This window comes from Myodes glareolus, chromosome 13 (genome assembly GCF_982192425.1).
Source record: "Myodes glareolus chromosome 13, mMyoGla1.1, whole genome shotgun sequence".
NCBI lineage: Eukaryota > Metazoa > Chordata > Mammalia > Rodentia > Cricetidae > Myodes > Myodes glareolus.
This window is the reverse complement of record NC_142038.1, coordinates 53,500,314-53,527,773: the sequence shown is the minus strand read 5'-3', so window position 1 is coordinate 53,527,773 and position 27,460 is coordinate 53,500,314. Positions and strand designations below refer to the sequence as shown.

The 27,460-nt window shown below is 44.8% G+C and overlaps 1 protein-coding gene across 2 annotated transcripts in view; it reads right to left on the bottom strand.

Moving 5' to 3' along the window:
* Epb41l4a (erythrocyte membrane protein band 4.1 like 4A) overlaps positions 1–27,460 on the bottom strand; it is a 200,599-nt gene that overhangs the window by 27,851 nt on the left and 145,288 nt on the right. For both annotated transcript variants that reach the window (XM_048442513.3, XM_048442512.3), the window contains exons 13-16: positions 23,687–23,808; positions 6,435–6,525; positions 2,652–2,735; positions 2,027–2,140 (exon numbers count right to left, since the gene is read on the bottom strand). In XM_048442513.3, coding sequence (XP_048298470.2) covers positions 2,027–2,140; positions 2,652–2,735; positions 6,435–6,525; positions 23,687–23,808 — 411 coding nt within the window. The remainder of the gene's footprint in view (positions 1–2,026; positions 2,141–2,651; positions 2,736–6,434; positions 6,526–23,686; positions 23,809–27,460) is intronic.

The following is a 27,460-nucleotide window of genomic DNA, read 5'->3' as shown; positions in this document are numbered from 1 at the left end:
CCGCACTGAAGAGCTTTGTGACTCAAGCTATTCCTCTGAGGGGCTTGGTGTTTCATGTTTTACTGTTTATTTTATATCTAAGGGTGTTTGGCCTGCATGTACGTCTGCATACTATGTATGTGCCTGGTGCCCTCGAAGGTCAGAGACAGTGTTGAATCCTCTAGAGCTGGAGTTACAGACGACTATGAACTGCTAGGAATCCAAGCAGGGGGGTCCTGGAAGAACCAGTGTTCTTAACCACTGAGCCATCTCTCCAGCGTGAGGTTCTATTCAGTTTTAATAGAACCCCCAATGAACAGTTCCGAGGAGGAAAAAAAAATGGGGCTCGAGAGATGCTGCAGCAGGTAAGAGCAAGCATTGCTCTTGCAGAGGACCTGAGTTCAGCTTACCAGGCAGCTCACAGTGATCCTGTAACTCCAGCTCCTGGGGACTGAGCACTGCAGACACCCACACTCATGTGTACTGCATGTGCGCGCGCGCACACACACACACACACACACAACTTAAAAATAAGAAAAATAAATCTTCAAAATAATACTTTCCAAGTGACTAGGACATGTGTCACTGTAAGCTGTCACTATGACTGTTTACTCCCCTAACGTCGCCCTACCCTTTATCTGACCCATGAGCTCTGCTTACTGTGTCCGTACTCAGCTTAGGTTTCACTGGGTAACCTCCATGCCAAGTCTCAGTCCTACCCCCAGCTCTGCTTTTTAGCCCATCATCTTGGCATCCGGGCCAGCATCGGTGGCCAGAAGGGACTGAACCAGACTAGGCTTGGTACAGCGTCAATCTGCTTTCCGGTTTCATGCTTCAGTCATTCAACAGTGCGACACCGTTCTCTGACCTAAGTACTGTCCCTGCAGAGGGCTGCCAACATCGCCTTTGGTGGCCTTCGGCTAAGGGGCTTCTGCATTGGCTTGTCTGTTTTCTCCTCCCAAAGGAAAAGGTGGCATCAAATGGAGCTCCTCCATCTTCCCTCCACCTGAAATAACACTTACCATCTCCCTGCTACTTACACAACTGTCTTGACCACGAAAGTGAGCCCCTCCCCCAGCTACATTGAGTCCTGATCATTTCTCTGAATCATCTTCGTGAACTTCCTGCTGACGTCTCCCATATTTGCAGCTTTCCCGTCAAAACCCTTTTATAGTTTTTAATATTATCAACTTTTTCTTAACACCATGTATCTATTTATTTATGTATTTGTGAGAGGTCAGAGGACAGCTTGAAGGAGCTGGTTCTTTCCTCCCACCATATGGCTCCCAGGATTGAACTTGGGTCATCAGATTTGGCAGCAAGCACCTTTACTTCCTGAGCCATACATCAACCCTCAACATTAACTCTGACTGTAGATGGCTCCTCTTCTTACACCTGTCCCTCCTCTCTTCCACAGCCAAACTTCCTCAGAGATGTCTAAAGACTCTGCCCATCTCCTTCCCATATAGCATCCAACCTCAAAAGAGTGGACACATCTCTTCAACACCACCCCAGGCCTTCTGTCTTCCCACCACCTCTAACTACTTAAACCATAGAAGACATACCAATACACAATCCCTGCCCTTAGGCTAATTTGGGGGCAATTACGCATCCACACAAGCAGAGCCACATGTGCATTTCCACCTATAACAGACTGCAGGTTCACACTCCGCTCTGAAAGAGGCTCACGATGCTCACACAGCAGAATCACTTTGGAGGACAGAGCCCACTGGCTTTAAGCATTGTTCTAGTTCCCAGTGTAGTAACATTTAATACGTATTCCTGATACCCTGCAAGGCACATTATATAACTAGCATATTATCTGTGTTTTTAAATTAGTCATTTTAGTAAGAAAGCATGTGACTATCACTATTTATAAAAATGTTCTCTAACACTGTTTCAGAGAAAGACTTCAGCACCCCTAGCTTGCTTTATTTTGAAAAGAACAGGCTTCTCCCGTTATCCTGAGGAGACAAACACAGAAAAGCAGCATGCCCGGGACTGGAAGCTTCTGGTCACCCTGGCATCAGACCCGTGTTCCGCTCACCTTCGCCGCATGGGCTGCACAGACTCGTTGTCACTGCCGCAGGACAGGTTACGCTGGCGGGTACAGGGGAACTTTGGTGACTTGGTGCGATCACCGGGTGAGTTGTAGAGCCCACTGGAGTGGAAGAGAAAGCTCATGGTCCAGATCAGGAGTTTTCACAGGACCGAGTGTGGAGTGTGAGCATTAATGTCATTTGGAAGTTTCTTCAGAACTGTACCCTGACTATAGATCAATGGTTGTCAGCCTTCCTAATCCTCTGACCCTTTAATACTGTTCCTTATGCTATAGTGACCCCAACCATAAAATTATTTTGTTGCTACTTCATAAATGTAATTTTCTGTTATGAATCATAGTTTAAATGTCTGCTGTGGGAACCTTAAGCGAGTTGCGACCCACAGGTTGAGAAGCACTCTGACCCATCATGAGGGCCTTGTGGGTGACTTCTTTATATACACTGGCTTTCCTCCTTGTCCTTCTCAAAGGCTTCACAGTGGGAAACATGCTACTGACACCCATTTCAGCACTTCCTGAAGCCACAGGGCAGTCAGTGTCCTCGACTGGGTAGGCTGTGACAGATGTGCCGCCCTCTGCTGCCCTTCTCTCCAGGGACAGTGAGCGTGCTTACCTCGGGGGTCCATTTTCTTCCCACGGCGCATGAGACTTGCTTCTTTGGGTATCAGGGCTGTTTTCATTCTTTGCCTTCTTAAAACTTGAATAATAAAGAATGGAAAATAAGTTGACCAAAGAAAAGAATGATGTTAGTCCACACTGATTTATTCAGAAGACTTATTTAGCAGACATTAAGATGCATATGTGCACACATTTCCTTGCTTACAGTTGTGACTCATTCCAACAAGAACCTATGATGGCTGCTTAGCAAACATCTTTTTTCCAGTAAGCACGCTTGTGCCTCCTCCCTGAGTCTAGTTGCATTGCTTTAGGCAAGGAGAAGTCCAGCTGACCAACTGTTACAAACTTTCTAAAGAGTCCATTCTAGTGGCCAAGAGGAGATGGTGGGAACAGGCTGAGCCAAAACTAAGGAGTGTGGGAAAGCCAATGCAAAATCACTACTTAGGAAGTTAATTAAAATATATAATTTAAATTGGAACATGGTGGAAAAAGCATTTATTCCCTGCACTTGGAGGGCCAAGTCAAATGGGTTTCTAAACCCAGGGCCAGGCTGGTGTACATAGGGTATACCTGTATGTTATATGCTTATATAAATATATGTTATTATATATATATATATATATATATATATATATATATATATATATATATATATAAAGGAGTTTAAATGGAGCATTCTACATGGATGACAGTACTTTCCCCAGAAGCCATGGATAATTAGATGAAAAATCTCACTATCAGGCATGGTATCAGTATCAGTATCTCGGTTTTGCCATGGAGGCCCCAGAGGTACCCCAAACAACAGAGGCTATTACCATTGCTCTTGCTTGCCCACCATAACTAGACAATGAGACCCCACTGCTGAAGACAGCAACACAATTCAGCTGCGGGACATACAGAAATCAAGCTAGAACTGATCGGGAATCTTTCTCCCTTCTGGTCAGCTTCCATTGTGCTGAAAGCTGCTATGCAGGCCATGGGGACTTACTCAGGAGTGGTATGTGCTCTGCGATCCTGACCTGCCACACAACATAAGCCACAGGTATAATAACGAATGACTGCTAACAGGGCTAGCCAACTGCTTTCTGATTGAATTTGAGGCCTACTCCACAAGAGACAATACTTACCTAATGAGAGGGAGATTGGGAGAGAGAGGGAGAGAGGGAAGAATCAGGGGAGGGAAGGAGGGAGACTCCTTCCCAGGAAAAGAAGAAATAAGAACTACAAAGTAGACAAAGGCAGCAAGATGAAAAGGAAGAGGATCTGAATGCAGTGGTTCGGATGAGAATGGCCACCACAGACGTGTGTGTTTGGATGCTTGGTCTCCAGCCGGCAGGACTGTTTGGGAAGGATTAGGAGGTGTGGCCTTGTTGAAAGAAGTGTGTCACTGGTGCTATTCCCAGTTCGTTCTCTCTGCTTCCTGCTTGTGAATCAGATGCAACCTCTCAGCTACTGGTCCAGTGCCACGCCTGCCACCATGCTCTCTGCCCTGTTGACTGCCATGAACTCTAATCCTCTGGAATCACAAGCCCCAAATGAGATACTTTCTTTGTGAGCCAAGTTACCTTGGTCATGGTGTTTTGTCAAGGCAATAGAAAAGTAACTAAGATACTGGGGCATCCACTGACACGAGGCTGGCATTCTTCAGCGGTGGCTAGACGCCCTGGCTCCAGCTTGGGCTCTGAAAGCTAACTCTCGGCAGGATCAGGCTACCCTATCTGACCTCTGCCCAGCATCCAGATATCCTGGCTCCATCCTTCCGGATCAGAATGACTTCTGAATGCCATTTCCTGACCTAGTATCGTCTTTCTGCCCTAAGAATGTAAAAAAGCTGTTGCTGTTGTTACTCAAGCCCAATCACCCAGACAAACAGAGGGAGGGATCAGCAGAAGGGTATGGGGCCACGGCTCACTTCCTCTGGAGTCTTAGCTTGCAGAGAAAAAGAGACTTAGTTGCTAATCTACTTTTAATCCTGGCCTTTTGAGGGATCTGGATAGTTGTTACAGAATATGGCTGGAGCAGAATCCTTAGTAATAGCAACCAAGAGGAGAAAGGGGAAAGAGACAAGGAAGTTGTAAAAACAGAACAAATGGATTTCTGTCTTAGGACACTATATTCACACAGGAATAATGCACACCTATAGAAGAAACATCCAACAAGTTCACACACATCAAAGGTGTAGTACATAGCAGGCATGTTTTACACAGGTCTGATATATTACTTAACAATGACTTAAAACCACAATTTCAAAGAACAGATTCCCGAACACTTCTCTTCTGAAATAAGGAGAAGTAAAACATACAGCAGAGATTCACTACGGTAATACAGAGTGTGTGCTTACTAAGCCAGAGAAAAGGTGAAGAGAAAAGAAGGAAGATGGGGAAGAACAGAGATGAACACGGAATTGCAAGTAGATGAATGATAGAGAATAACGAAATCCCAGTGGCACAGTGACTGCGCTCCTTCCCCAAGGTCCTTCTCACTCTGCAGCCTGTGGGGGAGGCTGGCACTCTTCTGTTTTCAAGACTGTTAGCAGCAATGAGTTGCAAAGCTGAATGAATGCTTTCTAAGAGGCTTGGGATCTGAATATCAAGAAAGATTACTGTTCTTATGCTGGATGTATCACAAGCATGCCCTGTACATGCAGGCGAAGCAGCCTCTACCCAGAACTGTGAGGCCAGCTAGGGAAATGCAGTCTTCATTAAAGATAAAGAATGCATCACTCTAAAAGGTTGATCTGTAAGGAGACTGCCCCAGAACTGAAGGAAAAAAAAAAAAATAGGCTGGGCAGTAGTAGTGCACGCCTTTAATTCCCAGCACTCTGGGACCTCTGTGAGTTCAAGGACAGCCTGGTCTACAGAGCAAGTTCCAGGACAGGAAGACTACACAGAGAAACACTGTCTTGAAAAACCAAAAAGAAGCAAGCAAGAGAAAACCAAGAACTGTAGGGGAGACATCACAGCTCTGGAATATACTGGACCCCTCAAAGTCATCACAGTCCAGCTGAGTGAAGGGGCCATTATTTACTAAGAAAAGACGGAGTGGAGGATGACCTAAGGCATCTTTGCAGGTCACACATCTCTGACTTCTGGGACTTCTCCATGATGCAAGTGGTACAGGCTCTATAGGGAAAGTGAGCTTGTGAAAGCTACTCATTGTGTGCTGATAATGCTGCTCCGTGTGCATAATGAGAGACAGGAAAAAATGACTTCAAAACTCCCTTAGCAGAGAACAGAGCTGATCTTTCAGGAACCAATCCATGTAGTGTATTAAGACGAGGTTTTCCCAGTGGGAATGTTGTTGGGAAAACAGATACCAAGGACAATGACAGAGCTTTGTACCTATGTAATCTCTGAATTCTGAGGCTCTGAGCCCTCTAAAGTTATAAACCTCTTCCTGGGGCCACAGCACAGTGCATCAATGTAAGGAATACAGTACATTAAACAAAAAACATCACCCCCTTTACTTCGCCACTTTCTCTGAGTTAGTCCATTGTATCGTGCCTTTAAAAACCACATGGGATTTTCAGCGTGCTGCAGAGGGTTGCAGACCATGCACAGTCTGTGACCTCGCCATGCTGTGACAGCAAGGGCACATCAATGAGGGGCAGGTTCCAGTGTCTGGATTTTGCTGACATAGTAACACATCCATTGGATTATACACTACCCACTGAAGCCCCAGGTTAAAAGTACTACTCATTTACCAAAGCGAGAAGATCCGCGACCTTGCCATCAAGGGGAAGAACTTGTACAGTGCACATAGCTGCACACACACTGACCTTTTCACTGGTGAAGGTGCGATAATTTTAGTTGTTCCTTCATTCTCTCCATTTTCCATGCTTGCAATTACCCGATTTATGTTGTTCGAGCCTAGTAACAAAACAAAAGCAAGGATTGGAGACAGAAGGAGAACGTGAGGAGGGAAACACAAAGACACAGGAGAATGGTCTGTAAGTGCAATTTTAGGGGGCTGGGGCAACGGCTCAATCGGTAGAGCTGGTACTGTGCAAGCAGAGAGACCAGGGTTGAGTTCCTAGAACCCATGCCAAAAAGCCAAGCATAATGGCCGGTACTTGTGATCCCAACACTAGGGAGGAGGAGACAGACAGGTCCTGTCCTGGAGGCTGAGCAGCCAGCCAGCCTCGACTAGGTCTAGCCCCAAGTCCCCGTGAGAGGCTATGTCCCCAAAACATGTGCACTGCTCTCAAGGAACAACACTCAAGGTTGTCCTCCAGCCTCTACACACACGCCACACTCTCACACAAAATTCAATAGGTAAAATGTAATTTGAGGTAATTTGTGACACATTTCGTTGATACATTATGACTCCAAATAAATGATCAGCGACTCAATAAGCCTGAAATATACTAGCTGACACATTAAACCCTCAGCACAGGGGTCTAAGCTTTGACTTTTGAAAAACAGTAGTAAGTTCCCATACAATGGATCTAAAGATAAAAAATAAAAACTCAAGACTCTGAAAATAAGATTCTAGAATACTTGTTACCATCTTGGAATATGAACCCTTATCAGTTCTTAAGAACAAAGCTGTGAAGTTCTAACATGCCCTAACTGCTCCCATCTGAAATCCTATGAACTCCCCAAAACTGAAGCCTGAGACAACATCCCAACTCAAAATGCAAATCGCAAAAAGAATATACGTGTATACAAGTGATATGTACATTCTCTCTCTCTCTCTCTCTCTCTCTCTCTCTCACACACACACACACACACACACACACAGAGAGAGAGAGAGAGAGAGAGAGAGAGAGAGAGAGAGAGAGAGAGATTTCCAAATGCACCTTTTACAAACCATGCCTCAAAACCTAGAGCTGAATGTTTAAGTTTATTCCACCGCAGATTTGCACACGTGCAGGGTGGGCCAGCAGAGGGCACCCACAGCAGACACTTTGCAGGGTTCCCTGCTAAAGAATCTGGGTCCTGATCTCAGGACAGAGACCAGCAGACAGGAATGACATTGGTGGCTCCAGTGGTGACTCTTCTCACCCAGAGGAGGCAGTCTGGACGGGAGGGGCAACCAGCCAAGGCATGCAGGGCTGTTTCTAGAAGGTATCTCCACAGGCAGAGACCCAAATCCCGTCACTGCCTGCTAAGTATTGGAGTCATGGGGATCGCTGGGAAACTAGCAAACACTAACATTTACTGAGTGCTCACTGTCAGGCTCTGTTCTATGCGGTTTGTACGTATTTACTTGTGTGATCCCCAAAACACCCTTGTGAAGGAGACACTGACATTACTTCATTGTAAAGATCAAATACAAGCCTTTGGGGCTGGAGAGAGGGCTTAGTGGGTTAAGGACACTCACTGCTCTTGCAGGACGTAGGTTTGGTTCCCAGCACCCCACATAGTGCCTACTGACCATCTCTAACTCCAGTTCCAGGGGACCTAACACCCTCTTATGACTTCCATGGGCACATGGTACACATATATACAGGCAGGCAAAATACTCACACATGTTAAATACATAAATGTCTAACAAAACTTTCACCCTCTAGCTCCCCAGTCAAACAGCTTTGAGATGAATCAGCTCAGCCACAAAGATTTAACTCGCCCCCACCACGGAGCGCTCTTGTTTTCTCTCTGCATCTAAATGCCGTCACCTACAAACAGTGTGAGTCCATTGAAATTGAAGGTCAACCAGGGGAGAGGGAAGAGGTCTACTTGGTTATTAAAACTAAATTGACCCCCCCCCAAACAACTGGCTTTCAGATGAAGGAAAGATTTGGTGAGCCTTAGAGATGAGAGCTGGAGCAGCCTGGGCTAAGCTGGGTACACGGCTTTGTTCAGCAGATGCCCACCCTTCTTACTCAGCTGGTCCGACTGGCAATAGGTGCTTGGAAAGTGACCCTCTCCTTCAGTTCAGAAGGAGCAGCTGCCAGAAGCAGAATCAACAGCTACTTGGGGACAATTCTTTAGACATCTTGATGATAAGCATACATGCATTTTCAATGACAAAAACACGTCAATTTTACTACTAAAGAATTGTACACAATTCATAACTTTGATGTAGGAAGTCCTTTTGTATATGTGTTGCTTCTATTGGTTAATGAATAAAGAAGCTGTTTCGGTCAGTGGCTTAGCAGATAGAGCTGGGGGGTGGGGGAGGGGAGCAGGACAGACTAAACTAAATGCTGGGAGAAAGAAGGCAGAGACAGTGAGAAGCCATGTAGCCCCACTGGAGGGAGACGCCAGGGACAGAACTTTACCTGGTAAGCCACAGCCATGTGGTGATACACAGATTAATGAAGATGGGTTAGTTTAGGATATAAGAGTTAGCCAGAGGGGCTGAGAGATGGCTCAGAGGTTAAGAGCATTGCCTGCTCTTCCAAAGGTCCTGAGTTCAATTCCCAGCAACCACATGGTGGCTCACAACCATCTGTAATGGGGTCTGGTGCCCTCTTCTGGCCTGCAGGCATACACACAGACAGAATATTGTATACATAATAAATAAATAAATATTAAAAAAAAAGAGTTAGCCAGAAATACACTTGAGCTATTGGCCAAACAGTATTGCAAATAATACAGTTTCTGTGTGATTGTTTTGGGGCTGAGTAGCCAGGGATGAACAAGCAGGATCCTACAACATAACCTGACACTTGTCAAGTCAAATCAGCCCTCTGATGTTACTCAGACAGCCCCATTACTACTCACTTACAGCTGGACTGGGTGAGCACATGACATTAAAACGAAAATACAAAAGTCACGCTTGGCAACTGAGAAAAACTTATAGGAGAAGTAAAAGGACAGAGAGGATCTGAGTAAGGGGTATTTTTCCATATTAATAATTTCTTTTAAATACCTTCAAATATCAATTTATAAACTTAAATATATTTATCTTATATTCTATGTCTATTTTGCCTGAATCCATATATGTGCACTGTGTACATGACTGTGACCTGCAGAAGCAAAAAGAGGAAATCAGATCCCCTGAACTTGGAGTTTTGGATGATTGTGAGTTACCGTATGAGTGCTAAAACCTAACCCTGTGTCCTCTGCAGAGCTCTTTAATCGCTGAGACATCTCTCCGGCACACACACACGCACACACACACACACACGTACGCACACACACACATACGTACGCACACATGCATGCACACACACACACATACGTACGCACACATGCACACACACACATACGGACGCACACATGCACACACACACATTTATAAATTTTTATGTTCAACTTTATTTTACTTAATCATATGTTATCTTTTCCCTAAACTTTAATTTAAAACAAACAAACAAAAACAACTACACATAATACTTAAGACAAAAAGTCAGGAAACATTATGGCCATCTCCAAAACAAGAAATCTGAGAGCTTTAGAAAATCAACCACTATCCCAACACAACTTATCAGAAGAAACATTGTATTCAGGAAGAGAACTGAGCTTACGCTGGAACAGTTTCCATTTTCTTTCCATACTGGCAGTACATACTCAGCTTGCCTTAGCTGCACCAGCTTTTTACTACGTATCATGGATAAAATAGATAATGATAATAATAGACAATAATAAAATATCAAAGGAGTATATACCAGTAAATAAAAGATGCCTTTTCTAATTCCACAGATTACGGTCAAACACACAAATGCTCAAGAAGAAAATTCTCTTCTATCACCAAGAAAATATTCATTTGCCAGAACACAGACTTACTAAACCATAAAATAAAAGCAAGTTTTCAAACACATGCTCTGGAAACTAGAAATGTTCCTGCACCTGATGGCCAATTACTTAAAGTTCAAATTCCTGACGTCAGCTCATCCAGACAAAGAGGTCCCTACTGCTCTGAAGAGTTTCTGACTTCAAAGTCCCAAGACAGCAATTTAAGCGCATACACCTCCTCAGTGTAGACGTACAGACTTCCCAGCATCGATTTGCTACATGTCAACTGCAAGATCAAACAAGGCCTCTACTAACACGCTAGAGGGTAGATTAAAAGGACGGGAGCGGCGGGGAAAGCTACTAGTAGCTACATCAATGCACAAAGGAACCTTCCACAGTTCATCTGCTTGCCGTTTCCTGTCCCTAGCACAGCACTGCCCAACACTCCCATCTTTACCGGTACAATCAACTTGGAGATGTGAGGTAGATGGGCACAAAGGTACCTCTCCCCCAGTTCTCCACCATAGCTACAGAGATGCACACATACCGGGAGACGGGCAGCCAAAGACATCCTTCTTCTCTACAACTCAGAATGCTCAGTTCAAAAACAAAAGAGACACTGGGGAGCCTCCCTGACTCGGAGGCTTGAAAGTTTGACTACTGGGAAAGCACATCACTGTTGGAGAGCCTGTCAGCAAGGGTGGAGCACCCTTCTCTCGACCTTCAGGGGTCCAATGACAGCCCTCATCTCCGAATGGCTGGATGGAATCAGGAAGTATCTCAAGTACCTGGATACCAATTATTCTTTCCCATGATTTGAGAACATAAATTGTGCCACAGGAAGAAAGAGCTGGTAGCTGAGTTTCTCAAGACACTGGTTATTCCCCCAAAGCCCAAGGGGACCCTACACCTTGGAGTAACCGAGCAAGCCTTCCCTGGCCACCGTCTCTCAAAACCACAACTAATGTTCTCCTGGTCTAGGGTGGAGGGGTCATTGCCCCCGCTTCAGTGAAGGCCATTTGGCCACTCACTGATTTATAGTACACAAAGCACATATGTAAGGATTACTTTTAAAAATTATTCTATGTACGACTATTTGGCCTGCATGAATATACATATACCACATGTGTTCAGTGCTCACATAGGCCAGAAGATGCTGTCAGAGACCCAGGAACTGGAGTTAGAGACAATTGTGAGCTTGCCATGTGGGAGCTGGGAATTGAACCCAGGTCCTGAGGAAGAGCAGCCAGTGTTACTAACCACTGGGCCATCTCTCCAGCCCCAAGGGTTACTTTTAAAAGGCTTGGTTGAAAGAAAGTTGGAAATTGTCTTTTACAATATGTATTTCTATGTCCGAGCTCCTTTTTGTGACGTTGTAACCCAGCAGTATTTAATTCTTTCACGCAAAGAAATTTTAAAAGCTATGCCTCTCACTGTGTGCATACAAGATGAAAAGTTGCACTTTTTCCTGGAAAGTTTTCTGGTTTGGTTATTAGGACAGTGCTAGCCTCCTATGTGTTCGGATGAGTTTCTTCATCTTCTGTTACTGGACACCAAAGAGAACTGAAGTTTGATGTTTCGTAGTACAGGGCAACGAAGCCAGCTGGTATTGGGCTGTTCTTTGACGACAGACTTCCTTTGTTTTACTGATTCGTCTTTTATCAGTCTATCATTTTTACCTGTGACAAAATACAGACATGAATAAAAGTTCCCTAGATGATAAAATTACCTTCTGGGGCTGGGGAGAACAGGGGCTGTGCAGACACAAGCACCCGAGTCTGACGCCCAGCACCCATGTAAAAAGCAAGCGTGTCTGTAACTTACATGACCTGTGACCCTGGTACGGGAGCGGGTGGGGTGGGTGCAGAAACTAGATCTCTGGGGCTGCCTGGATGCCAGTATCCTATCGCTGAGACGGTGAGCTCCAGGTTCAGAAAGAGACCATCTTTTAGAGAAATACAGAGGAGAGGAACAAGCAGGAGCCCTGACACCCTCCTCTGGCCTTCACACCCTTATGCACAGACACATACACCACATGCACATATGTACACCACATGTATATCACACACAGAGGCACACAAAAAAATAAGTTCTGAATCTGTATTACATTTAACAGTAATAATAACATGCTAGAGTAGTACCAATGATGACAAAATATTAAACACAGAAAGCAAATTGTACTAGAGAAAAGTTCTTTTTTCAAAGCTTATTAATTATCTGTGTATGGGTGCGCCTGCACAAGTTTGTGTGCACTACATGTACGCAGGTATCCAGAAGGCACTGGATTCCCTGAAACAGTAGTTACAGAAGTTTGGAGTCGGATATGGGTGCTGGGAACTGAACCTGTGTCCTCTGCAAGAGCAGCGGGCACTCTCTACAGCCAGGTATCTCTCTAGTTCCTAAAGTCCTGCTGGTGAGATAGACAGGGTCTCATTTCCCTAATGGTTACATGGATAGAACCATCTGGGAACTTTACTTTTGGGCCAGTTGTGGCACACCCACCTTTAATCCCAGCATCCAAGCAGCAGAGGCAGGTAGATCTCTTTTGGTGTGAGGATAGCCTGATCTACACAGCAAGCTCAGGCTAGCCAAGGCTCCATTGTGAGACCATCAAAGCAGAACAAACAAATGGAATAAATTGTACTTTGAGGAAACTGGATAGGTTGACCACCAGTGGGAAGCACTCGTTTCTTTTTAGGGGACTAGAGTTTGGTTCTCATCACACAATCGGTGGCTCACAACTGCCTGTCACTGCCTGTCACTTCAGCTCCAGAGTATCTGATGCCTTTGTCTGGTTTCTACAGTTACCTACATATGCACATCTGTGCACGCGCACACATACACAAATAGAAAAATGTCTATTTCTTTTAAATTTTACTGTTGGCTGGATGTGGTAGCGCACACCTTTAAATCCCGGTACACAGGAGAGAGACATCAGCAGGCAGACTTCTGTGAGTGTTTAGGGACAGCCCTGCTCAACAAAGCATTCCAGGACAATGAAGGCTACACAGTGTGACCTTCTCTTTAAAAAAGAAAAAAAAATACAAGGCTATACAAAAAAATCTTGTCTTAAATAACAAAGCAAAACAAAAAAAAAAAAAGAATTACCTATTGCTAGACTGAAACAGTTTAACAGAAGAGACACATTACCATTTTAATTCCTTTTTTTTTTTTTTGGTGCTAAGACTTTTAGGCACAAAAACAAGTAGAAAGAAAAAGTATTCTGCTAAGGGGTCATATGACACCCCAGAAAGGGGTCACGATACCCCACTAAAGGGTCACATGACACCCCAAAGCTCCTCCAAGAATTCCGTATCTCCTGGTGACACAGCATCAGCAATGATCCTGAATATTTGTCAGGTCACAGGCCCTTCAATTTTGTTGTGAGTGAAAATGAGAAAAGAGCTCAGAAAAGCAGATGTTACTTGATAATTAGAATCATTTACTTCCCAACACCAGCCAGGGAGGTTTAAAGACACAGATACAATAGATTTCAGTTGGAAGAGCGCTCTATTTGCCTTTGTAAAATGTGGGAAGATTCACTGCAAAGGCACAGTGGAGAAAAAGTCAGCATGTTTATTATAGATAGATTTCTTTCAGTAAAAAAGAAAAAAAAAACTAGTAATCAATCCAAACCACTGAACTATCTGTGTCCTAGAAAGCCTCCATGATGTCCCACCCTTAGGAATCAGGTCACATGACCTCAAACAGAGCTCTTTGGAGTTGAAGAAAACAACAGAAGCAAGATATTAACATGCTAATAGAGAAGGGGGATGGGGGAGATGGGAGTGAGACAGAGAGGGAGGGTAGTAAGAAGTAAAAAAAAAAGAAGTCACATGCTTTGCCTCCCAAACTGCATTTTATTATATATTCCTCAGAAATGGGTCAGCAGTCCAAGCACAGCTCTGTAAGCCAGGCACTCTAGAATCCAGTTCAGGACCAGCCTGGACTTCTACAAATCGAGTTCCAGCCGACTAACTTGCTGTTCCTTCACAAAGCAACAGAGTATCTGCTAAGAGCTGGCAAGATGGCTCAGCAGGCACAAAAGCCTGTTGCCAAGTTCAGTCCCTGGAATCCACATGGTGGAGGAAGGGGCCTGATTCCCACATTCTGTCTTCTGACCTCCACATACACACGTAACACATGCATGTGTACACACACACACACGTGCACACACCCACCCAGCCACACACATACACACAAATCTTTTCAAATCTTTGAAGCAAGTTATATCTGCTGAAGTAAGAAATCACACAACAGGAGGGAAAGCAGGTTTGAGTATTTTCAAATAACTCTAGACATTTTACTTTTTAAAGTTTACACTGACTTTTTTTTTTCAGTTATGTTCCCTAAGAATTCTAAAGACCTGGATTCAAATCCTCGTCTACTGCTGGTATTCGCTCAACCTTGAATGACTGCTTAGTGCTGCTTAACAACTGGTTTGGTTTCCTCATTAATTAAAAAGAAAAAGAAAAAAAATCCTAAAAACCTATTTCCCTTAGTGTCACTAAAACTGTCCAGTGATGAAGCCGGCTCTGATTAAAGAGGCCAAAGCTGACGACCTGAAGGGTCTCACAATGGCTAGAAATCCATTGATACAAAGACTCCCTTACCCTCTGTGCTCAGAGCAGCGTGGTTCCTCAGTGTTTCTCACAGTCAACTCCACTTCTGTTTCTCCGCAAACCAGCTGCCTACAGCAGTACAAGGGACAGCCATGCAGCCCCAAACATTTGGCTGTGCCGAGCCTAGCGATGCATCTGCTGCATTCCGGGTGACCTTCTTTGGGGGAGCTTGATTGGAGGGGTCCTCAGAAGACCCATTCTTACCACAGATTAGCCCACACTTGCAGAAGGCAAACGCATCTGCACTGTCTGCCCTCTCGTCAGAAACCCCACAGAGCAAAGAACTCCACATGCTAAGCAGGGCACTTCTAGTAGCAGTGAATGGAGCTCCTTCCTCTCCCGCCTCCCTCCAGGGCATATCTGTCTCTCACCCTCCCCAGTCTCCCACCCATCTGCCAGGGGAGCTGCCAGGGATGCACACCGCCATGAATCTTTCACCCTCCCCACACCGACTACAGCTACCCTAAACTCAGAGAATCCCAACATTTTCCATATTGAAATCAATATCTAAGGCAAACAGAGCCATGCAAATTCATCCACTCCCGACTTCAGAATCCAAAGAAAATACGAGCCGTCTTCCATCATAGCTGTGTAAATCTTAGGTGCCGTCTGCTCCAGAACACCTATGCCCCAAACAGAATTCCAAACAGCTCAAAAATAGCCTTTAACTGCTGCCTGGGGAAGAAATGGGGCATGCAGGGTGTGTATTTAACTAACACAGCATTTTCCGAACTTTGGAATCAAGGCACCGTAGTATGAACCCTGGTAACAAGCAAGGGCCCAAGCAGAGTCAATCCCACCCACCACTGACTTCCACAAGCAGGTTCAAGGGACTGTGTGTGAATACAGCTGTCAAAGTCAAACACACACTATACGAGCCTCCCAGAAGGGATGGTCATCTCTCCCTGGTTCTCACCAGGCGAACAGTACCCATGTTTAACTAAAAGAGCTAACCAAAAGAGGTGAAAATGTCAGCCATATTGTCAATTTTAACTATAAGAATAATTTAAAACTAGTATCAGAGCAAAGGTTGTTACAAGTGATAATATTCAACTTGGCAATAAGGATTTCATTGAACCTTTGCTAAAACATTTTCTGAAGTATAAAATGTGATGTATTTCCAATAACAAAAATATACAAAGTATTTGAAATTATTTTATGCATATGAATGTTTTGCTTGCATGCATGTGCACCACACGTGTGCCAGATAAGGTCAGAAGAAGGTATCGGGTCCCTTAGACTGGAGTTACTCAGGGTTGTGAGCTACCATGTTGGGGCTGAGAACAGAACCTGGGTCCTCTGCAAGAGTAGCCAGTGTTCTTAACCACTGAGCCACCTCTCCAGTCCCACAAAGACACAGTTTACAATTCGGGACGACAGTTTTCACAGATGCTTGAGGCTTCTGAAGCAGCAACGATCGAGCATGCAGTGGTGTTTTCCCCCAAAGTCTTTTCTATCTTTTCTGTGTTTGATCCTTCCGACTCTGAGCCAGGTAAGCCAGAGAACTTAAGGGAACACTAGTACTTCAGGGAGAGGAAGGGTTCTCAACGTTTACACATCCCACGCCTCTGTTCTATAGCGAATGGGAGGACAGAGGATGCTGTGAGGTCTTCTGCAGTCAGCGGGGATTATTCACAACCTTCGCCTCACTCCCTGCTCCTTTTCCTTTCCTTCGCTGGCCGCTGTGGGCTTTCCTAAAGGAAGAGCTTGCATAACCAGGCAAGAGCAACCTCGATTCTCCTCAAGCATTCTTACAGTCCACCTGAAGACAATGCCGAGACCCAGATTTGGACACTGTCTCAGTAGATTATCACTGAAAAGGAAGAGCCAAATCACGTTGTGTCCAAAACAAAGTTAGCACTGTGTCACTTTTCTAGAAACCGTCTCCACAGCCACCACGCAGCCGCTTATGCTCAGAATGCTTTGTTCTAATGCCCTGGGAAGCGCGCTAACACTAATTTCATCCTTTTCCTGTCCTTGGCTGACCGGAGAAAACAGACACGAACGAGCAGGCAGTGCCCGACAGGTGTGAAGGCTATCACGTCCGCATCTCTTTCCAGTCTCCGACCTCTCACTTTTTCCAGTCCCTCGCCCCAAGTGATCTCGATCCAGAGAGCCTCCAAGCCAAAGAAAGAACCAGTTACTCTTAGTGACCAGCTAATCACTTCACCTCCCCTGGTCTTGGTTCCTTACCTGCCACTTCTGCTCCTGCAAGGACTCCGCACGCTCAAGACCCTTCCTTCTCCGGAGTCAAGCCCGTGCTCCGTGAGGCACCATCTGGGCAACACCCTAAGGTCTCTAACACGGCTATCGTGCACAGAACCGGAGCGCCTCACCCTAGCCTCTGAACACTCAGCTCTGCTCGTGTTGTAGAGGAACATAGTTAAGGTTGTAACCTGAGGGGACTTGCGGATCCCTGAATCCAGAGTCCTGAGTCCTCCTTGCTCAATGACTCTGCCTCCCCCCTCTCTGAGCCCAATGGGCTTTGTCCTTCTTTGTCCTCTCTCTTTCCATTGGCGTCTTGACACTGGGGACATTCCTGACACTTGAGTTTTCTAAGCTTGGTCTGGCATGTCCCATCACTTGCTCTACAAATCATACTGTATACTTTCTAGAATAACATCAGAGTCCAGCTCAGAGCCATTCGAGACTATCTCTATCAGAAAAAAAAAATGAATGTATGTTTGAAACCATTTTCCCAGAATAATACAGTCCTGACAATTATCTACTAGGCTTTTAAAAATTACAACATGGGGGGGGGGGGGAATCAAATAAAATAGGTCTTCCCCCATTCTTCATTTGCTTAAAAACACTTCCCCTTTAAAGGTCGCTACTATTACTAGTGTGTAATATACCCTGCCTGCATGTGTATCTGCACACATATACCCCACCCAGGATTTTTGTATATCTTTTTATACAATGGGAGCATGAGTCACTACCAGGGCCCCGGCTACTTTGCTCCTTCCCCATTTCTTGCTTGTGCTGTAGTCTAGAGATCATTCTATACTTATTACAGCCGTGTTTGCTCTGTGGCTCCCAGACAAGTCCCAGCTCCCACTTTCTAACCTAAACACTCATGGTCACCGCATCTTCTAAAAGAACTGAGTGTCACACCATCTGGAGAGCTCAAGAGAGGAACCAAGCACACAGGAACGTCTAATAAACACTGGTTATTAACATTCTCTTCCCTTGATGGACCCTTGTGGAGCCTGGCCTTTCATGGCAAGTACCCAAGGGCTGTGGAATCGCACCAACACAAGTTCAGACCCTGCTCTCAGATTTCTCTTGACGGATACATGGTACTGGGCACGGTGGACATTCCCAGGGCACTTCCCAACTACCAGACAGTTAGGTAGTTATGGTGTACCTACAACACAGCCTGCTCATAGTAGGCAGGTGAAGTTGTTGAGCTTACTAAGATTCCTTGATCCAGAACCCCGCTATCCCTATGTTGTTTGTTCAACAATACTGTCGCCCCTCTCCGCAGCCTTTGTCTTCTCTTTGTTCTCTTTCTACTGTCTACTTGATGTGATATGCACCCAGTAGGCCTGGCAACTCACTTTCCAGTTCAGACACAGGAAATCCCGAGGGGGAGGAGAACAATGCGCATTTGAAGGGGGGTGAGAGAGAAAGCAGAAAGGCAGTTGGCAGGAGGGAGTGTTGAGGGAGAGCAAAGTTTCAGTGCTACAAGAGAAAACCATTCTAGAGAACTCTCTCCAACACGGTGAGTGTTTGGCTGAACTTAGGTTAGAAAGATGTTAAACTTAACAATATGTGTTTTCCTACCAGGATTCAAAGAACTCAGCTTGGACTAAAGGCTGCTCTAGAAGGCAGGAAGCCAATAAGGAGGCCAAGGCCTAACCGTATTCAAGCCAACACTCGGGAGGCTGAGGCAGAAGATCGTGTGGAAATGACCAGCCTGGAACCCTCTCACAAAACAAAGGGGAAAAGCTGAATGAAGCATCCAGAACGGCTGTCTTCCTTCATATTCTGTTAACACTGAATCTTGTTCGGTGACATGAAAGTTCCCCCATTTACTTCTTCATCCCCATCCATGGCACTTCAGTGACCTCTCCCCACCCCCTCTCCACTGCCCACCATCCCATAACAGCCTTATTATCCTTTGTATGACAGCATCATAAGCAAAATCCAAACACTGATGGGTGGATTTCAGAAAACACTAAAGGGGACCAAGCCCTCACTGAAGCACAGTAAGATGTTCAACTTGTTTGAAACACCATCTCCAGGGCGGCAAACCAGGAGGCAGAGTTAAGATCCGCACCTGCCAGATGAAGAAACCGAGGCTCAAGGTGGTTATGTGCTTTTGCAACACTACACATTTAATACCATGGACTTCTAAGGCCAAACTCAGATTTATCGAGTCTGGCTTCCTCTATTCACTAGATCCAGAATGCGCTGGGCTGATGATACACCTTGGATTGATGAAGACCCTACTCACAGAGCTCCCTTTTCTCTCCGCCTCACCATAAGAGACCCGATGGACATTCGCTATGCTGGGCTTCTGCTGACTCACATCGAACATTCCGCACAGTTAGAGCAAGTGTCCCAGTAAAAGCCTCTTTCCTGACAGGCCTCTTCAGCAGCCCAGAGCTACAAAGCAGTAGTTGAAACTGTTCCTCACTCCGTCAACACTTCCTCCATATCTACTGCTTTGACTGGGCCTACCTCCTGTCCAGACATGCCGGTCAGCTACCCGCAGGTAAATCATTTGCCGTGGTACAGAGCTGTGGCAACCTCTCTCCCTATAGTGGGTTGACCAACCTACTAATAACAAAGTGTTCATGCCAACAGTGATGGAGGAGTGTTGGGAGGAAACGTGATTCCCCCAGGGGTTACTAAAGGAGGCCATTGGGAACTCCAAGACAGGTAGAGGCATCTCATGACCATGTAGCAGGTCAACCGTCTGCCCTAACTCTTCCAACCAGAGATCCTAAAGAGGCAGTCTACAAACCAAATCTGTAGCTCAGATTTAGCACATACATTTTCTAAATGAAATGAATTACTCATATCTTGAATTCTGAATGGCACACATAAATATCCAGGTTGTGTGCTTCCTACAACACTAGAAGAATCATGACTAAATAATGAGTGTATTCTGCTGCCACGGCCGAGGCAGTAGCTGTCTGCCCGCTCACTCAGCCCAGCAATCCTCCCCCAAAAGTCATTCTTTCAACTTTCTGGTCACGGTGTCCACGGCCCCCACTGTAGAGCATGAAGACTGATGACACTGTCTTGCTTTAATGAATATTTGCCTACATGTATGTGTGTGTACCATGTGCATGCAGGCAGCCACAGAGACGGGAAGAGGGCATTGGATCCCCTGCAACTAGAATTACAGGTGGGTTATAAATTGCAGAGCGGGCACAGGAAACCAAAGCCCACTCCCTGCAAGAGCAGCAAGAGCTCCTAACCGCTGTCTTGTTTTTCTGTGATCCAGATGATACTGCACCTCCTGTGTCTTTCAGTGGCGTGTTCCTAAGGAACCAAATGCCTCCCTGGGGAATCACAGCCCTGCTGATGGTGTTACTATTTCCTTTACAGTTTATTCTGGGCTCTACTTAAATATTCTGTCTTTACTGCCTACATATTGCAGACGCTTCTTACAAGAACCCACCTGTCCGAGTTGCCAAGACCTTATCAGAGAAAGGGCTGTGCAAATACGCATATTTCCTGCCCGCCACCTCCCTTCCTCTTCACACACTGGGGCTCTAGCCGCAGAGGCAGCTCTGGTTTTTGGAATGCGCTGGCCGCCTGCCCTGGCACTGAACTCATCTGGGTGGGGCAGCAGGCTTCGGGGTGTAGAATCTTGACTCTGGAATGCACTTCCTCACAGAGGTGCCAAGGCCTTTGCTTGGCAGATTCAAAACACAATGACCTTTAAGCTACCAGACATTTATTATTCCTGACTGAGAGGTGAGTCCAAGGCTCTTTAAATTCGCGAGAGCTGGGGTGTAGGTTCAATGGGGCAAGTCACCTACTGAAATCAGACTATTTTCTCTTCCAAAGGAATAAAGGAGTGTCTTCTAAAGTAAAAAGTGCTGCATATAAGCTAAAGACACAAACTAGCAATAACCAGCTCCAGTCAACTGCTGCTTGTTAATTATAAAAATATATGAAATGAGAGATGAGAATATATGATAAGTCCAAAAGCTGTAGTGCTAAAACTTCATTTGGTGATCTTATTAAAAGGATTCAGTCTATAAAAATAATAGTTGGCCTTATTAAAATAAAAAATAACCTGTGTCTTCTTTAAACTATAACTCCACTTCTGCCTAATACAGGGCAAGTACTAAGAACAAAAAACAAAACAAACCAAAAAACATAGTCTCTATTTTAAAAATTTATCAGGCTTGGCCTAGTAGAGCAGTACAAGGTTACCCCCGACAATTTATCAAGACCCTGACCCAAAACAAAAACAAAACTTTGTTTTTAAAGAGGATGATTGTTCTTGTGCTTTAATTACATGTAGATATTTGCACGTGGCCCTGGAGCTGGAGTTACAAGTGGTCATGCGCCACCTGACATGGGTGCTGGACACCACACTCGGGTCCTCTGCAAGAGCAGCAAGTTACTCTTAACTGCTAAGCCATCTCTCCAGTCTCCCAAAAATAAAAATTGAAAACAAACCTGGGGATATAGTTCCGTGGTAATGCATGTGGTCCTAGGTTCAATCCCTAATACTGCAAAAATAATCAGCCTCTGCCATTTTTATGATCAAAATTTTCAAATACTTTAAATAACTATAGCAAGGTTATTTATTAAAGTAATATTTTGCTTCTTTTAGACAGTGAAATTTGGGCTTTTTTCCCCCCTTCTTCCAGCTCTAGGGAATAAATCCAGGGCCTGATATACTTTAAACTGCACTACATCCCCAGTCTAGTTTAAAAAGCAAGCCTTAATGAATGAAAACTACCGCATCTTTCCTGCACAGTTAGCGATGACTGTGTCCTAGCAACAGAGACTTGAGTGAAAGGCCGCGTTGGAGAAACCAGCATGGGAGAAGAGCGCAGGCTGGCAGGTGGACTCTCTGGGCAGCTGGGACCTAGGAGGTCTTATTGTAGACCCCACTGTCTTGGTCTCTCTCAGAGCAGCTTTGCAGGGATGACCGTCCTCCACGGGGCAGGAGGTGTGGAGAGGAAAGCTCATAACGATCGCTGAGGGAGGACTAGAGGGCTCTCTTCAAATGTTTGCTACAACTTAGGACCCCCACCACTCCGCTTCCACAGGAGTGCGGCCACTGGAGAGCGACCCCTGCCGGGTGTGGGGGGTAAACCCACACCTCTGTGCATACGAGCAGCATTAATTAGATTCTGTGAGTTAAAAATAACAAAAGCAACAAAAATATAAAAGTAGGACATGATGCTGTGTGATATTTTGATTGTATTCTGACAAAATTTCTTGGAGTCAGAGGGGGGAGCTAGCCACTCGTTGACCATAGAGGTTTGGAGGACTGTAGACAGAGAGGAGACAGGAAGTGGTAAGGTGGGGTAGAGAGAGGATCTCTCAGCCCTTATGGGCTGAGGAATGGGAGAGGTAGGAGGCTACTGATGGCTGCTCCCTGTTCTCTGATCTTTCAGGGTCTTACCCCGATATTAGACTCCTGATTTTCTGTTGATAAAATTAATTAGATTAATGCTTCAACATGATGATGGGAAGGAGATAGTGTTTATGATTTTTCAGAAGTACAATAGAATGGGAAGTTTGCTTATTAATCTTTAGCATGGGATGGTAGCCCAATGGGATATTACTCACATAAAAAGATAGTTCAGTATGCTAAAATAAAACATCAGACCAGCCGTTAGAAGACTAGAAGCGTATGCCTAAGACACTGACTTAACTGAGTTACTATGTGATTGCAGAAGCACTCTGGGTGACCTTAGACTGACCTAGGTCTCCCTGGCTGTACTTTTGAAACTAATTGTAAAATGTGTGGGAAATGTCATGTACTGAGTTAGGAAGTGTCCGGCACACCCAGCCCTTATTCCTGTGCCTCCCAGGGAAAGTGACATCCTGAGTTAGAAAGGTCTGAGGACAGCCTGGGCCTTCCTCTTCTTTCTTGCATGCTGGATGCCTGTCAAAGTTTGTCCAGCGCCTCATATGACCATCTGAGTACAGAATACAGAGTTGTGTTGCCTCTGCAGTCCCTCAGGTGTGGCAGAAATAAGACAAATTCAGTTAAGATTCTACCCGTCTTATGAAGCATTGCTAAGAACCAAGAGACCAGCTCACAGGGGATTCTAGGCTTCTGATTGTTTGAAACTTTCCAGAGTTACACTACAAATTCTAGTATTAAAAACAAAGAGTTAGGGAGATGCCCAGTACACCAAAGCACCTGCATGCAAGTGTGAGGATCTGAGTTCAAAACCCCTGGTCCCAAGTAAAAACAGCTGGGTGTGACCATGTACCTGCAATCACTGTGTTCCTACAGTAACATGGGAGGCAGAGTCAGGATGATCCCCATACGTTCACAGATCGGCTCTCCTGGTATACACAGCCATGAACAACCAAAAAGAGACCCTGTCTCAAACAAGATAGAAAGTGACGCCCAACACCCAAGGTTGACCCAACCTCCACGTGTGCAGTGCCGTGTGTACAAGTATGTTCACATACACAAATGTTAGCATGTACACATACACACATGATCACTTGCACATCATGCACTCAAAATAGGATAAACAGATTACATTACTGTAGTCACCACTTAGCATGTTTTATTATACACCAGCCTAAAAGAAACTGCTGGATCATTTGGGCGCACTCACCAGCTGGCTGCGTTTGCGCTACCCTCTTGGGGTAAGTCTTGCTTCGGCTTCTCGCCACGGTCTGATTGGGCCGGGGAAGTTGGATAGAGAGATCTCGGCTCATTTGCAGAGCTGTCCTGCCACTGGAAAAACGTGACACTTGGATTAGCAGGAGTAAAACCATATGGCCAGAGTTAAATGACAATCCGATCAGAGTACCTTGCAAACAAGACGGGGAAGGAAAGCACAGATGCAGCGGAATATGGGTGTGCCGAGGTTCTTAACTGATCCCCGTGATGCTACTGACCAAGAAAGGAGCACTAACCTCAGGGAGGGGCTTATGTCAGGGAAAAAGAAGAGTTTGCTGAAGGACCAGCAGGAAGGGGAGATTTATCAAAGGTTAGGCTTATGTTCAAGGTTGGACAGGCTAGAAATCATGGTTGTTGGTGGGCTTGAGGCCCACAGCCTAACACTGGAGAAGTCATGGTGGGTGAACTATGCAACGGTAGTAATTCTGCTAGCCTGTCCCGGGCTGTGCTCACACAGCAAGCTGTAAGGCATCCCTGCAACAGACCAGTGTGATTTTGTTTCTGAGCCCTGGCACAATCAGTCATTTATTATATCCCCTCACTTAACAAGCCATGTGTCTGGAAAGAGAGAAAACAGACCTAGAAGCCTACACACGGGGTTTGCTTCCCTAGAGATCATGGGAGGATCTGGAGTCTCAGTTTCCTTCCCTAGCCTAGCATTCTGCTTTAAATCTCTCTCTCTGTGTCTGTCTGTCTGTCTGTCTGTCTCTCTCTCTGTCTCTCTCTCTCCTTTCTCTCTCTCCCACCCCCCCCCCGTGCGCGCGCGCGCGCGCACACACACACACACACACACACACACACACACACACACACACACACTCTCTTTATATGTTGAAGGTCTGGCTTCTGTCAGTAGCCAAAATGAGAGGTGACTAGGTTGTGAAGTTAATAATCTCAGCAATGGGTTAATCTATTGGTCAGTTTATAGCCCAATAGATTGCTAGAAGGCGGGGCCTATTTAAAGAAAGTGAGTCATTGAGATATGCCTTCCAAGTGAATATGTACAATATATATGAACTGAGACCTGTCTGTCTCCTCTCTCTTCCTTCTTCCTGACCCTCACCCTCTTTAGCAAGCATGAGGCATCAGTCTCTCCCACCACACACTCCCACAGCCACGAGATTCGGCCTTACCAGGGACCCAATACAATGGACCCAGCTAACCTTCACCTGAAGTCTCTAAAACTGTAAACTTAGAGGCCTCTATGAACAGAGACTCTTTTTCTGAAAAGCTTAAAAAATCCCATAAATAGACAAGATTCCATTATTATATATGGTTCAGAGCATGAAGACCAGGTCTACCTTCTCCAGACTTTCTCCAATATCAAAAAGGCTTGGATAGTATGCACCTCGCTTCACAGAGGGAAAAAACATTCATCATAAAAACATAACTAAATGTGCAGACCATTGGGGACATTTTATAATGAAATTTTACTTTATTATTCAATTTTTCCTCATAATTCCTCTCTCAGGAACAAAGTAATAAGAAAATAATTTCCCAAGATTAATAAGACTAAGGTCTAGAAATGTCAACTAATCTACTACAGGCTACACAAGATCCAGGCCTACAACGGGTTTCATACTCTCCACCTGGTCAGTACAGAGCAGACTGTAGACAAGGAGGAACAGAACATTTCACTATTTAATTTGAAATTTCAAGCCTTGAAAAAAAACAAAAAAAAACAAAAAAAAAAAAAGAAATTTCAAGCCTTGAGGAAAACTCAGATCTGCCTTTTCCTAGCCATGTGGTCTCTGAGGCTTTTTTGTTTGTTTCTTTTTAGAGATCTCTACAGCCCCCGTTCACCCTCACTATTACAGTGCACCCCTTCTTACGGTATGCTTTTCATCTCTGGTTTCAAATAACGGGCATCAAGTATGAGAGTCCCCACTTCCATGCCTCCTCACACCCTGGCACGGGCAGCTTCCCTATTCTGCTTGGCAAAGCCACCGTCCTTGAGCATCACAGTGAAGGGGAGGGAAATAACAGGGAACGTTGCTTGGCTTCAGATAGAAGATTCGCTGCTTAAGGGTCCTTAGCTTAATGACTTTCCCAGGGGAGGGCTCTGATTTCTCTCCTGTAATTGAGGACATGATACCTCTCTGGTGGGCCGCTGTGCAGACCAAATAAGCAGTGCTTGGGAAAGCACCTGACACCCAGGAGGAGAACTGGGAACTGGGAACTGGGTCTCTTCTGTGCTTCATGAAATCCGAGCGCTCCTATGGTTCAATCCTACAGAGAGGATGCCTGCTTCTCAGGCCTCCTACGAAGTTCGTGCAGCTCATTCTTTCAAGGAGCTTAACAACAGTTAGGAGGGAAGGCTAATATTCAAGGGACTCGAATAAGGAGATATCAATATGTAACAAAATACTTAATCAAAGACTTAATCAGTCTCCATTTCAGATCTCGGGTCTCTCAAAACGAAAACAAGAAAATCAAAACTTCAGACTTCAGCTCAGCCTTCTTCCCAATTTAATTCTGAAACATGATTGTCTCACATCATTTAAAATCTTTGATTTTTCCTCCCCTTCTTAAACCATAACTAGTTTCCCTAAAAGATGCAAGAATCAATCACCCTGGCATTCTGGGAGCCCTAAGACAGAAAAGAGAAAGACTAGAAAGCTGTCTTCCTCTCCTTATATACACAGCACAAGAGTCTCCGCAAACCACACACACCCATGCACACACTCATATATGCATGCACACATATACACACATAAACACACAATCACACACACATTCACAAATACACAATCGTGCATACACACACACATGCATGCACACACACACACACACACATCTACATCCACACACTGCAGCCTGGGACACAGCTCCGTTGCCGCCTTATCTCACAGCCTGCAGGAGGTGACGATTATTGTGCTCCAGAGCTATTTCATGTTGGGGTATCTCGAGATTACTTAAACAAAGAGGCAAGCATGTGATACTGGTTAAAAGAATGTTAGCTTGCCAACTCTTATCACCAGTCTACATTAGTGACCACCCAGCAATCAGAGACCTGTTCTGCCTAGCCTCTGACCAGACAGATGAAATGCCTCTCTCCCACAAGTGGCATGAAGTTAGTGCTTCTTACACACAAATAAATAGATTTGGGTTTCATTAAGATTTGCCAAGCAGTTAACATTAGTCATGAAATCAGAGCAGATTTAGCAGAACGTCCTATTCTGCAAAGGTTACCTTTAATTGCTTTCTTGGAAAAAAAATTGTATTTAATATGCAAAATCCAGTAAGAATAATTTCTAATAATAATTCCCAGTAGCCACAATATTTGCATTTCAATAAACTTGAGAAATCAGGTATGGTTATATTTGCAGAAGTCATCTAAATCCAGCATATGTTAAACAGCATGATTATAATTTTAATCATCTAAACACTAAGAAAACAGATGTCTTCCCATTAGCTGCAGACCATTGACAAGGAGACAGATTTAAGCATTTTCTCTCTAGCCTTGGCAATACCATGATTAGGAAAACAGCAAAAATACTGGGTGTTGCCTGTTCTTCTCAGTGTAAAAGTTATACTATCTTCTTAAATATTTCATAATTCTATTCTTGTCTAAGGAAGAACTCTGAAAACCTGAAGGCTAAATATTTACACATTGGAAAAAACCTTCATACAAAATCAAAAGTGCCTAGAATAAATAATACTTTTCTTGTCATCAAATGAGCAAACACTCTGCTAGATACCTAGT